Below are 14632 nucleotides of genomic sequence, written 5' to 3'. Positions count from 1 at the left end.
AAGAGGACAACAAAGTGAAAGAGAAATTAGTTCACTGCATACTCAATTTCATACATTTTTCTCGTTCTCATGTAATGCTCATGCCGCTGACAAATGCATCACATTTCTTGAATCTGCTTCACAGTAGCAGACTTCTGCTGGTTTTCTAGAGGAAAACTTTTAACATGAAGCAGCCGTAGCAGGAAATGTTTGGTTTACAGTAGCAGAAATAGCTCTGATATGTCGGTGGAAGCACCAGTGAAAATGTAATGCGGTTTGGAAGAGGTGAACATAACATCTCCAGTAACCAGCCCCCACACACACACATCCGCTGAGCAGATCAGTTTTACAGCTTTGGTTTGAGGGAGGTGCTTTTACTGTGGTCGGCACTGCGACCAAGCAGGACCACAACAGCAGACGACAGGGTCTGTGTGGTTCCCCGACACTGTGAGTGCAAATACAGGTATTTACAGCTTGCCGTGGCTCTCTCTATATGATTAAAGCGGGTCAAACCAGGCCAAAATAGAAAAAAAACTCTCACACTGTGAATTTAATGTCTGACAAAGAGTTTAAGAACAGTGTGACTCACTCTCAGCCACTCCACCATGTTCTCCTCAATCTCACTGTCTGCTGAAATGTCCAGAATCAGACGTCTGGTCAGGTGAGCTTTGTGATATCGCATGAACACATCTTTGTTCTGGACGTACTTCAACACCAAGAGCTGCAAAGAGAGGAGATAAGTGTGAGAATAGAGGAAAAAGGGAAAATGGTGTGAAAACTGAGCCGTGCTCACAGGAAACAGAAACTCACCACTTCTTTGAGTTTGAGCTCGATTTCCTCTGAGGTTAGTTTCTTGCTGAGAGGAGTCTTCCTCAGCAGCATGTCACAGTAGTTCGCCAGCAGCTCAGGACACTTTGACTCCGGCTGAGTCTTCATGCCCACACTGGATGGATGGAGACACACACACACACACACACACACACACACACACACACACACACACACACACACAGTCATGTTTTCATCATTTGGATAATAACTTGCACGTCTGCGAAGGACAGAACAGATCGTTCCACTCACCCTTTCTGTTTCATAGGCAGCTCCAGTTTGAAGATTGTGGCATCATTGACGACGGCCTTGTACGCCTGTGAGGAGAGAGAAGAAGAACATGTGTACGAGAGATTATCACCATTAACATAACAGAGCAAATCTATTAATCACCACAAGAGACTGAAGAAGACTCTTAGAAATGCTTCTCAATCATAGTGATGAGAATATTATGTGATGAGGAAGAATAAGAACATCTGGAATGAACTCAAATACCTTTTAGATATAAAACATTTAAATTATTTGCATTCTCAGTTGTGCAGACCTTATCTCTGGCGGTGAGGAAGCGAGGGTCGTCCTGGAAGGCCTCCTTTACTAGTTTACTGAAGCGGTTAAACAAAGTCAACAGCTGCTCCACGTACTTCTCAGAGTCCTGGAAAAACACATTTACATTCATTTCAAACCTGTTGTGAAGACTGTGTGTTAGTTTTTCACTATATACTCTAAGTCTTCAGTCACACACACATCTACTGTCTGACACATACTTCAAGCAAAGTGAACTGACTCACATTTACAGAGTTTTTGGATGATTTTTTCAAGAAATAGTTTTATTAATAATAATAATAATAATTAAAGCTGCAAGCAGCGTTGGTCGGGACCTCGCACTCTGGCCCGTCGGGATCAGATCATTTTGCTTTTTAAAAATGAGGGATATTTCTCACAAGTGTTGTGTGCTTTTATTTTGAAAGTTTGATTGACATGTGTACTGTCAGGTGTGTAGAGACAATAAGTAACTGCAGCTGGACACAGAAAAATACTCATATATTTGAATGGAGAGTGTGAGCGAACCCACATCTTTTTGAACATTTAAAAAAAAAAAAAAGTGTATATATCAATATTGGCAATTGGCCACAATGAGTTGGAAATATCGGCATATTGGATATTGGCAAAAAATCCAATATCATGCATCCCTACTTAATTTGTATATTTTATCTGCTCTCCTTGTATAATTTAACTGGTGTCTTTGTTTTTATTTTATTCTGATTTTATTTTATTTTATTTCTTTGACTGTGAAGCACTTTGTAACTGTGTGTTCGTGAAAGGTGCTAAACTTTGCTCGTGCACGTACAGTAGTGATAGTCTCTGCAGCAGCCACCATGTCCGCCAGTCCGGCACTGATGATATGTTCTTCCAGGTCTTTCAGCATGGGCTCAATCCCATTGGGAACCTTGTCCATTAATGAAAACATCAGGTGCAACTCTGCTCCGGGGAGAAGAAAAATCAACGTTACACACAGGACAAGAAGCAGATTGTCTGAATCAAACTGCAAACTTATGAACTTTACAGGCAGAAAACTGTCCAAACTCATAGTTACACAAGTCTGAATTGGGCCTCAAATGGACTTTCTGCTGTGGGTGCAGGCTCCACCAGTTACCTGTAACTCTCAGCAATATGTCAGATAGTGTAATAATAGTGCTATTAATAAAAATTATAATGATACTATTTTTAATATTTATGCAGTGAGTGATGCACCTTGTAAAACCCTAATATACACAGAGGTCAACAAGTCAAAAACAGGAAAAGCGTCACAGCTGACAGGTTTTAGGGCTCTACTGCCCCCCTGGCAGAAATCCAGCCAACGCAGGGAGAAGCTATTTCTATTTTTAAAGTCTAGCTGGCTGATGCAATAGTGAATGTTGATGCGGTGACATGCAGCAGACATTACAGCCTCTGTCCTGAAAAACAAAACAAGGCTTACTTGAACACACACACACATACATTTAATTTGGCATTTATTTGAAACAGCGCAGTGGTACTTACTGTCTGTCTCGTTGCGTTTGATCATCCCTGGACATTCAGCGAGGATGGTCTCTTTGAACAGAGTCACCAGAGCATTCACACAACACTCCATAAGCTGTGTGGAAACACAGAAAACAAAGACTTACTATGAGGGCAATAATGATTATTATAAGGACATAAATAAACAAGTGTTGAATACATTTAACGAGACTCCTGGAAGGTCCGAATTTTCTTACAGGATATGTGTAGTGCTGTTAATTAAAAGGTATAATATGTAATTATTCCACATTAAAATGTCTAAAACCACTAGACCTATGTTATATATTTTATTGAGTTGAGAAATCTGTAATTTAATCAAAGTAACGGACCGTTTCATTTGGTCGCCTGTCAATGGCGTCATATCTCCTCTACCAAAGAGTAAATACGCACAAGATGCATACGGCGGCGCTGTGTTTGTCCGCTACAATGGCGTCTACCAAAGAGTAACTTACACACATACAAGATAATACATCGGCGTTGTGGTTGTTCCGCACAAACTGTTAAAAATTGACTTTCATTCAGTTTTAGGCCACATTTTCATGATAAATTTAGGTGGTTTTTAACTATATCTTTTAGCCGGAAGAAGGATTTTAGTCATTGGACGTCTGGATCTTAAGTTATCAGAGAAATAAACTGGACAAACGTTAGCAGCAGCTCGGCTAACAGCCCCTCCAGGAAGTCCGGTGGTCACCAAACATCGTAGGAGAAATATTGATTTTTTAGGTGAAACAGCTTTAATTAGTATTTTAACGCTTTTAATCTGCGAGTATGTTTGTTTTTGGAGAAGAGGAGACCTCTGCGGATAATTCGGCTCCCGGGAGAAACCGACCGAACGTCTGGATCTAAAGTTATAAGAGAAATAAACCGAACAAGTGTTAGCAGCAGCTCAGCTAACAGCCCGTACCAGACATCCGGTCGTTGCCGTACATCGTCGGAGAAAGACTGTTTTTTTTTTTAGGTTAAACAGCTTTATTCAGTGTTTTTACCTGTAATCTCCGGGTCCGTTTCGGCTCCCGGTAAAAACATCCCGAATGATTAACACTGGAGTAATCCTATCCCGGTGAAGCTGCTTATTTAACAACGAAGACAACAACTCCCATGATCCCTTGCTACGTCACACCGTCATCACACTCCGTCTTTTGTTATTGTTTTGATTGAGACTCCTAGCGGCTGAAATTACATATTGTGCGTTTAAATTGAACCAATTACAAGAAACAACCCTGAAAGATAAAGTTTTATAAATAAATAGAGACACAGATTTCTCACATGTGAGTCCATGTGACCTCTTACTGACCCTGGTTCATTTGTTAACGGGCTGGAACCGTTAATTATGCTTTAGAAACCAAACGGTACATCGTGATGGCTGAAATGCTTATCACAGATATACTGTCTGTGTTTTATTATCAGAGTAGACGTCAGCTAAGAAGCCACAAGAAACTGCAGCACAGAAATGTCTAATATACGTTTGACATAACTTACAAACAGCATCTGCATTACATAGTTTGTTAATTTTTCATCTGTAATCATCAGTTTATATCTTGGTCACAATTCTTGAATGACCAAAGCTTTATATTTTTGATATGGTTTTGCTGTTTTACACACATATAACGGATGTTATCAGATGAGATGTTATGATGGTTTGAGGGAAATAACTTGCTTAAGATACAGTAAAAATAAAGATGCTAGTATTGATATTTCAAAATGAATCATACAAAGATCAATTCAAGAGGAATGTTGTTTTTTATTTATTATTATTTTAAATAAAACTTGGTAATTACCATATAAATTCTGTATACCTATAAGGTCAGAGAAATACATTTAAAACCCCTTTATAATACACATATACCCCACTAATGTTTTTGTTTCATGTTTTGCTGATGTATATGCTAATTTGTCCTTTTTGTAGACAAATTTTGGTCAAATTTAGTTGTTATTTCTATCATAAACAATTTTAAACTTTTGTTAAAGATGTTTTATTGTTAATGTGACGATTATTGTATTTTTTATTTTTATTTTTTATTAATTTTTAATTATTTTATTTAATTCTAACTTGTGGCACATGTTTTTACACTATGTATGTTTTTATGGTCTTATTTTCAACTCTTGTTCCTGTTTGTGAATTTCATTTCTGTGAAAGGTGCTATACTAAATAAACTTTTTATTATTATTATTATTATTATTATTATTATTATTATTACATTATAACGTGTTGTCTTGTCTGAATTTGCAGCATGTTTTCTAAATGTTGTGCATGTGTTGTCAAACTGATGAAGGTGTTTTATTAATTAGTCTGTTTTTTTTGTCTATTTGCACGTGTTTTCTTAAGTTTCATTAAAATGCTCATAAATCTAACAAGGTTTAAAATGTCTCTGGGCTTAAAGTACAATAAAAAATAAAGACGCTTGTATTGATATTTCAGACACTTACTGCTTGAACAGAGTTACATTCACGTCGCGTCTCTAGATATCGAATCGCTCTCTTCTCCTCTTCTCTCAGCTTTGCGTCTGCCTGCAGACACATTAACACAAAACACGGATACTCAGGAGCAGCTCAAACACAATCAAACACCGAATGAACCCAGAATTCAACCTCACATCTGTCCACAAAGTTTAGCTTCATGCCACATTAGGCTGAACCTCATAATTACATGTTTGCAAACTGTGTTATTTTTATTCATACAGAAAAATGACTGTGTGGAAAAAGATCTGAAACTACAACAGATGACATTAACAGCACCTTTACCTTCATCATTCTCCTTCACATTTAAAAGCTAACCACGATTGAAAAGTGTAATTATCATCCACACAAATACTGTAATAAATCGAAATTTTTCATGGCGTACATATTTCATGTAGTTCTGGACGCCATTCTGTTGCAAGTAGGACGGTGCCTGAGTTCGGTAAAACCTCTCTGTGGAGTCCAGGTAGGCTTTCTCAAAGTTATCCCGGTAGATCTGCAGCTTGTCCTCTGGGTTCGAGCACAGGTTCACTGGTGGGAGAGAAAGAAAGAAAGAAATGAGATAAAGAGTCTCATTAACTGCAGTGTTTTTTCAATCCTTCTTAGGGATGTGCAGAGATCCCAGTATTTGTATTTGTATCTGTATCTGTTGTGGCAGCAAAATTATTTGTATTTGTATTCAGATAAAAGTGGAAATTAGTAAATGTGTGTCATGTAGCAGGTGGATGTGACTCCCCTCGTTGAGACCTGCTGATAGATGTAACAGCGGAGCAGAGAAGAGACGCTGAGATAGCGATGTAACCGACCTGTGAACTGGTATTTGACATGTTTTTTTTTCTTCCCAAAAACAAATAATTTTTAAAATATTTGTATGAAACAAATATTCGTATAAAACCCACTATTTGTGCTTTGCCGAATAATGTATTTGTATTCGGGCACACCCCTAATACTTCTTGAGTTTATTCTAACATCCTCTCCTGAATATTTACAGTAGAACTGCAGAGATACGGCTTTATTTCATTGGACAGATTTAAAAATCACTATTGTGCCTCTACTTCTGTTTGTACTGATTTGTTTATTAGCAGTAACGCTGTCCTCTCTGTGTTTCTGTCTCTTCCCAATGCGTTTATTTCTGTCTAGAGATGCACCAACTGATCCGCCACCGATTTTTTGCTGGTTGTATTTTCCGCACATAGCTGCACCGCCGTTCAGCAGCTGCGGCACCCCTCCCGACTGGATAGGATATGTATAACATGTGACATTATGCTTATCATGTATTGTGCTCTGTCCCAGGTGGTTCTGATCTGGTGTGATTGAGGGAGGACCTATAAAGGGGGCAGGAATGTGGCTCACACCCTCTCTCTTCTCCACTTCCCAGCAGCTGTTTGTTCATGTGTTTGTGCTGTTGTGCTTTAGCTTTTGCCTTTGTTAGTCTTTGGTTTGTTCGGTGGGTCCGGTAGTCCTGTTTTCATGGCTTTATTTCTCTTAGGTTTATGTGGATTTAGGTTAGAGGGGAGAGCCCAGATCCTACCACCCTTTGTGGGTTGGTCTGGGTGTCTTCCCTTCTTTTTGCTCTTTTTGGCCTGTTGTTAGTAGTTGTTGGTTTTTTTTAATAAAATGGTTTGATTATGTTGGACGAGCTGTTTTTAGAGGATCGTAACACTGTGGAAGTTCTTCAGACACAAAGTTCGCTATTTGTAACAGCTGTAAGTCCAGAATAAGACGTGAAGGAACAACCTTGGGAACATTTGGAACAACTAACTTAATCAGACACTTAAAAAAACCTTCACTGTGGTGAACGTGACCAACATCAAGAAGAAAAATGTAAGTTATTTAAATAGTTAATGAACAGACAATTGAATTTCAATATTCCATTAAAGAGAAGTTACAAAAATGTTTATGTATGCTGTCAATTATAGTTCTTAGAAAGGAAGGAAATATATAAAAGAAAATCTTTCTAATTAAATTCTTATAATCGGTGCATCTGTATTTCTTACCGTATGACTCTCGTACTCCAATAACAAGCTGGGAGTCGAAGGCCTCCCCCAGTCTCTCGGCGTGCACCAGCTTCATGGCGCTGTCCTGCAGACGGCTTTTAATGTTGGAGAAGATCGACTCGTTCCACGTGTCCAGCATTAGCTGGAAAAAAAATAAGGTAGGGGGGGCAGTAATGAATGTCCATCAAGTGCACCAAAAAAATATTAAATAATATAAAAGTTACCCTCCATTTCCTGCCATCCAAGAATAGTCAAGCCCAATTAATTTATGACTTTTAATCAATCTTCAGTCATATTCCCTCACACGCAACTTCCTCCTCTACTTTATCCTTTCTGTGAGTTTCTCAGAGGGATCAAACATATAGCACATGATAAATAAGAAGCTTTTTAGGCAAACTGACTCTAAGCCACTCACTGCAGCTTACATTAATGTTGATGATTTAGGAATATAATGTTTTCCTCCTTCTCCTTCTTCATCAAGAACATCTTCTGCCTTTTACAGCTCCTCTCATTTGTTATCTTCTATACAGTTGCTAATGATTTTAGGTCATTCTTGTCTAGTTATTTTCACCTCCTCTGTATGTAATCTCTCTCCCTCATTCCTCCATCTTTCTGTTCTGATCTTGACCGCTCAGAATGCACAGGGTTTTTCCCACTTCCTCCTCTTACCTTGCGTACGATGCTGTCCTCCATGTTTGTTTTCTTGTTACTGCCCTGTTTGCCCATCAGTGTGATCTCCAGCTGACAGAAAGGTTTAGGCAGGATGTCGCACTGGGTGAAGAACTTCCTCCACTCTACGATATAAGCCTTTAGCAGTGCCGTGTCGTCCTGGTGGCTAAGTACCCGCTGCCATGGCAACAGATGCAAGCAAATTAAGAGGTCAACACAGAAATATTTTATGACTTTCCAAAGGAGATGTGGTAATAAAAGGCAGCATCTTTGTCCTGTTTGTGTCCTATCGACAGGTCTGACCGCTGTGACATCTTTTATATGCAAAACTGGGAGAGAAATTCTATTTATTTTACTTTATATTGAAGCAAATCCTCATAGAGGTCGAGCAGTATTGCAGCATAGTGTAGTACACAGTATAGATCTTCTGTTACAGTTACATCTATACAAATATTAACAGCTGTGTGAAACTAGGGATCCTTTGACAAGAAGCTCCAATATTTGTACTTCTAGCACTCAAGAGCTTACCCACTAAAATCATGTTATGCTATCAGTAATATAAGAAACGACATCAACACATCCTTTTGTAAATAACAACACAAGAAGCCAGTGTTGTAAACAAAGACAACGTGGCTTGACGATGTTTAAAATACTAGCCCAGTATTTGTATTTGTTGAGGCAGCAAAATTATTTGTATTTGTATTCGAATAAAAGTGGAAAGAGGCTTAAAAATCCTGTTTTTGTTTTTATTACGCTTTTAATTTTAGAAAATTAAAGTGTTACAATAAGTGTTCATGAAGCGTGTGTCAATAGTTAAGCTTTATCTCTGGGGAACACTCCCAACTGTGGGAGTGATGTCCAAATTAGGAAATGTGCGTCATGTAGCAGGTGGATGTGACTCCCCTCGTTGAGACCTGCTGATAGACGTCACAGCGGAGCAGAGGAGAGACACTGAGATAGTGATGTAACCGACCTGCACGTTGGTAATTGACATGTTTTTTTTTTTTCTTCCCGAAAACAAATCATTTTTTAAATATTTGTATGAAACAAATATTCGTAAAAAAACCCCCACTATTTGTGCTTTGCAGAATAATGTATTTGTATTCGGGCCCACCCCTACTAGTAACACCAGATCTGTTCTGATCTGTTTTATAGTATCTATCTAAAGGGCGGTCAACACCAAGAACAATAACAATAAGGAGTCCAAACCACAACTACAACGACAGCGGTGAACAATATCGTCGGGATCACTTTCAGAGCAATTTGATGAACGATAGAAACACTGACAGCCAATCAGAATCCTTCCTCTAAACCATATGGCAGGACAAAGCCTCCATCTAGCCTGAAATTACCAGTAAAACCTGAATATATCATTTCATTTCTAGAAACTGACTGATGACTTCATTTATTTATATTTATTTATTTTAGTGCGACTTTGCTCCTTTCTCACCACAGACTGACGCACTGTACATTGGAGCAGAACGACGCCCAGAGGTGATGTCTTCAGATGGGTTTGTCTCTCCTTATTATACAATGATGCTGGGACGTAAAAAAACGGCAAAGTAGGCGACTGTTTTGGGCTTCAGATCTGTGCTCATACCGTGTTTTCCTGCCACAGTGTATAAAAGCTGCTTGTCTGTGTGCTTCAGCGTCTCCTTCTGCCTCCTGAAATACTTCTGAGCAACACATTGAATCACTAACCGCCTGTGAACCCTTCCTACAGCAGTAACAACTCATCAATATCTATTTCCCGAAGCTGCCGACACAGCTGGAGCGTGCATCGTTATAGTTATGGTTATACTTCTTGGTGTGTGGAAAGCCCTTAAACCTTTATTTTTGTTCCTCTGTCTCTTTGTCCTCATACATCTGCACATCACACTCTCTACTTACAGCCTGTGCTTGTTTGATGAAGTCTAGGATGTCCTCTTTGAGTGCTTGGTGGATTTTTGCTGGTCCCTTATCATCCCAAAGACACACAGCATGGACGTCTCTGGTGGACACATGAAAAGGAAATGGGACGACACAAAAGTTCATTAAATGTGAATGATAAAGTGTAACAAAGCTGATGTTTATTAAACTGAAGACTACAGCACATGTGACTTTAAGTAAGGTGCAATTCTGCATTTTCTGTGATTTTTTTTAGCATAAAAGCTTAATTCAAGCAAACTTAAAATAGATTTAAAACCTCACAGTCACATTTTTAGAAAGTCAAGGCACTGAGGAGCAAAAAAACTGTATATTCTTGCAAAAATATCCCCTGAAATGTGACCTGTCTTTACAGATCTCTTAGAGATCTTTTCCTCAAGACAGAAATAAACAATCACCAACTGCCTCTTCTTCATCACTTTTAAAACATTGTCTACATATAAAGTTTTCAACTCCACCAAGTAAGAGACTGTAATATTTTGTGACAACAGATTTAAATCTTTCAAGATGTCAAGTTTGAACCCAAAATCCTATTTCATAGAGAAGAAAATTGAAGAATGGACGACAATTACAACCCTTTAAAATCCACAAATGTGACTTTAAAAATTGTAGCAGCTTTCTATTATAAGTAGTAATTGTACGTTAAGTTGTTCCAGTTAAGTTATGGAAACAACCCAGCTTATAAACTGGACTGGGACACATCCTTCAACAGGCTTACATACAAATTTATAACATGGTGTGTAGATTACATAAAGTACAACACCTACTGGTCAAAACTAACGCCGTCTTTTGCAATTGTGTGCTGTTGATATGCACCAAAATAGTTCACTATGACTTGTGAGGAGCCTGTCGTTCCAATATTCATTCAAACTAAGGCGACTGTTTTATGGGATGTGAAGCAGCAACAGTCGGCAGCAGCTGTGTGCAGTTCAAGCGAACGGCCGCTTTCTTGAATAAGGAGGACAGAAGAGCGGAGAGCGTCTCTTACGAGAACAAGTCGAACCACTGTTGCTTGGTGACGGATTCCTGTCTGAGCAGCTTGAGAACGATGGGTCGCATCAGATCCCACTTGTCCTCAAACTGCAGGGACCCCTTGTTCTGGAGGAGAGAAATACGGGGATGGGTGGGGTGGGAGGAAGAACGGAAAACATCAGGGAGAGAGAGAGAGAGAGAGAGACATCATTTACTACTGTGTAAGACTATAAACACTTTGGTAACTGGCCAAATTGTAATTACTTTAAAATTTCAACTTTTTTGTCCCATTGCGGCATGTTTTGATGGCTGCGTTATTATACTAGATGGAAAATTCTACATTTTTCTGCATGACTTTACACATATTTCCTTATAGGGCTGCATCCCAGGCTTATCACCATGCTCGTACAGCGATCCCTGGGAGCGGAGAAGCAGTCGCTCAGCTTCTGCTGTAAGGAGTCTAAGTCTTTCTTTGTAAAGGTCAGGAGTATTAGTTCCTGCTAGCGTTTTATCGGAGTCTGCAATTGATTTTTCTCGTTCTTCCTTGCGTATTATACGAAATTATCTTGCCTCTAAAAAAAAAGCTTTTAGGACAGAAGATTATGATTGAGTCAGAAATACGCCTACAGAATTTTTCGTCCGTGAGTAAGAGAGGGTCGAGACGCCAGCACCTTTAAGTTTTTAGGCCTAAGGTTGAAACGGAGGTCTAGTACTACGGCTGAGTGGTCCGAGACCACTGCGCCATGTTTTGATGGCTGCATTATTATACTAGATGGAAAATTCTATATTCTTCTGCATCACTTTACACATATTTCCTTATAGGGCTGCAAATAACAATTATTTGCTTTATTGATTAATCTTGTCTACATTTTTTCACCCAATAATGTAATCGATTAACTGTCAGAAAAACAAAATACTTGACAACCAACAGTCCTGAACCCAAAGATATTCAACATGTAATTATATAAATGATATAAACAGCAGCAGCAGATCTTCACATTAGAAATGTAGGAACCAATAAACCAATTTATTGATTATCAAAACAGTCAGTGATTCATTTTCAGCACTTTTCAGAACTTCCTTGTATTTTCTTGTCAGCTTTGGAAATATTACTCCAACACTTGGTCGATTCGCCCAAAACAACAACAAAAAAACATATAACATGAATATTTTAGATTATTTCAGACTAAGAAAGAGAAAGAAATGTCTAAACTTAATGTATGATGGACATTTGCTTTTATTTTTGAGATTTTACAGCCTAAACAACATCAGATTCATAATAAATGATAACTAGAATATCAGTAAAAACAACCAGAGGTTAAAACGTCATCGTAAAACCTTGTTGTGTACGTTTAGAGAACAACGATCCACTCAACATGAATTTATAATGACGGGGGATCGGTGGTGTTGAAGAGGATAAATGAGCCACTGTTGTATTCATCATCTACTTAAAGGACGAGTTCAGAATTTAAACCAACAATCAGGAGCTCAAATGAACAGTGAAACCTGTTTTTCTTGCTGTAATCATTCCTCTTGTTCATACTGACCATTAGAAGATCCCTTCATAATGACCTTACAATGGAAATGATGGAGGACAAAATGTATTTAAGAGTTTATCTGAAGCTAATATGAAGCTTCAGCGTCCAAACAAGTCAAATCAAGTAGATATCTTTCAACGTTACAGTCTTTTTAGTGCCAAAGTCCCTCTTTTTGTTACTATACTTCCACCTGCAGCTCAATCAGATCCAGAATCTGATTTATTGACAAAATAAGTTTGCAGATAAAAAAGAACATGTCTTGGTGTTGTGATGCATGACAATCAAAATATAGAAGGTAAGAGGAAAAAAAACCCAACAAGTATCTATACAAAGTAAGAAAAATACAACTATCACAAAAGACAGACAGGTGGTATAACCATGTACATAAATAAAATTTTACAATAAATAGTAAGTGAGAATCTATTAAATGTGAAGAGAGCTGTTGAGTTTAAAAATAATGAACAAAATATTGACTGGGAATGTACAAATGTTCACAGTACAAACTAGGGCTGGACAATATATTGATATTATATCGTGATATGAGACTAGATATCGTCTTAGATTTTGGATATTGTAATATATCATAAGTGTTGTTTTTTCCTGATTTTAAAGGCCACATTACAGTAAAATGATGTAATTTTCTGAACTTAACCAGACTGTTCTAATATTTGCTTTTACCCACTTAATCACTACTGTTGATTATTTATCAAAAATCTCATTGTGTAAATATTTTGTGAAAGCACCAACAGTCATCCCTACAATGTTGTCACAATATCGATATCGAGGTATTTTTGTTCATATCGTTCAACCCTGTTGTAAACAGTATATGTAACATGCAGGTGTAATAATACAAATACAAATAATTGCGTTAATATAGCACACCATGTTACATGTGATGTATTTACATATGTGCAATATAAGTTTATAGATTTTAATATAATGAGTAGTGTCCATAGGAAACAGTAAATGTGTCAGATATCCACTTGATATGACTAACTCAGACTGCTGAAGCTGAATATAAGCTTCACATCAACTTTTAAATGACTGTGTGGACACACTGTGGATTTTGGCCTCCATCACTTCCATTGAAAGCACATTTGAAGGATCTTTTAATATCCAGTATGAACAGGAGGAATGATTACAGCGAGGAAAACCTCTTTCACTGTTCATATGGACACCTGACTGCTGGTTTATGAACTTATACTTTCAGCAAAATGTCAGTAAAATAAACCACCTGCTACTTTACCACCACCCTGCGGTTGTGTGTCCACCGTCATGGGACCCTGAACCTGTGTGACATTAGCCGGTGTCAGAGCGCCGGGGGGCGGGAGAGGGGGGGGCTGTCAGAGCTACCTGGCCCCGGTAACTGCCGGTTAACTCTATTGTTAGCTATGATCTGTCCACTTTGCTTTGATAGAAAAGTCGTTTACTGATATGCTGCTGCTGCTTCAGTTGGATCATCTTGAGGAGGTCGGGTTCCCAGCTCTGTTAGCTAGCCGACACAGAGCCGCTAGCATGTTAGCAACGATCCGACCCAGCAGAGACCTTAACGGCTGAGCTGCGGACGGGACGGACGGTCTCATGTGGAAGTTTATGTTCCTGCTCCGACGGTTGTTTCCCGTGCTCTCCGGCGGCTGGCTGAGCTTTAACACGGTGCCTGTTTAGACTATGGTTGGTCGCCGTCGGGACGACCGGCTGGGGTAACGGGCTAATGTCGGGTTCACGTTGAGAAACACAGAAGACGGTTGAGGTTCGGTGAGGGGACGGGTTCGGGTTCTGGTTCTGTCCGAGGCAGGAGGAACAGACTCCGACACAACACCGGACTCCAGCAGCGTCCGCACCTATTTCTGCATTTATTTCGTCTGTGCACTTATTTCATGCATTTGTACTATTAGTGCAGATATATATTCGCAATAATTGTGCAATATATGTCTATATTATATAAAAAGAGGAGTTTAAATATGCACCCAAATATGGGAAATGCGATATATTCAAGTGCTTCTTACCTTTAACAAATTAGACGCCGCCATGTTTCTTCAACTTATCACCTCGCCGAATCTCGCGAGACAAAAACTACAGCTGGTTTAGGATTAGGTCATAATAACAACTGCACACAAAATAAAGATCCCCACATGTATGAAGACATACAGAAATACTCTGCTTGGAACAATAATGTGTGTCTGATGTGGATTTTTCCAGAAAAATAAT

General features: G+C 38.7%; 1 protein-coding gene across 2 annotated transcripts in view; it reads right to left on the bottom strand.

Moving 5' to 3' along the window:
- The window catches only part of LOC121898584 (cullin-5-like), a 20562-nt gene extending 5930 nt beyond the window's left edge, over positions 1 to 14632 (bottom strand). Inside the window, exons 1-13 of one of the 2 annotated variants that reach the window (XM_042413793.1) lie at positions 14431 to 14632; positions 10903 to 11012; positions 9879 to 9978; positions 7989 to 8165; positions 7320 to 7461; positions 5708 to 5853; positions 5293 to 5373; positions 2848 to 2941; positions 2156 to 2286; positions 1352 to 1459; positions 1060 to 1124; positions 790 to 922; positions 569 to 700 (exon numbers count right to left, since the gene is read on the bottom strand). In XM_042413793.1, the coding sequence (XP_042269727.1) occupies positions 569 to 700; positions 790 to 922; positions 1060 to 1124; positions 1352 to 1459; positions 2156 to 2286; positions 2848 to 2941; positions 5293 to 5373; positions 5708 to 5853; positions 7320 to 7461; positions 7989 to 8165; positions 9879 to 9978; positions 10903 to 11012; positions 14431 to 14454 (1443 nt within the window). In that variant the 5' untranslated portion in view covers positions 14455 to 14632. Of the gene's footprint in view, positions 1 to 568; positions 701 to 789; positions 923 to 1059; positions 1125 to 1351; positions 1460 to 2155; positions 2287 to 2847; positions 2942 to 5292; positions 5374 to 5707; positions 5854 to 7319; positions 7462 to 7988; positions 8166 to 9878; positions 9979 to 10902; positions 11013 to 13658; positions 14398 to 14430 lie in introns of those variants that run through there. The other variant, XM_042413794.1, reaches the window with a different exon arrangement.

This window comes from Thunnus maccoyii, chromosome 6, assembly GCF_910596095.1.
Source record: "Thunnus maccoyii chromosome 6, fThuMac1.1, whole genome shotgun sequence".
NCBI classification, from domain to species: domain Eukaryota; kingdom Metazoa; phylum Chordata; class Actinopteri; order Scombriformes; family Scombridae; genus Thunnus; species Thunnus maccoyii.
This window is presented reverse-complemented; position numbering and strand designations above follow the sequence as displayed.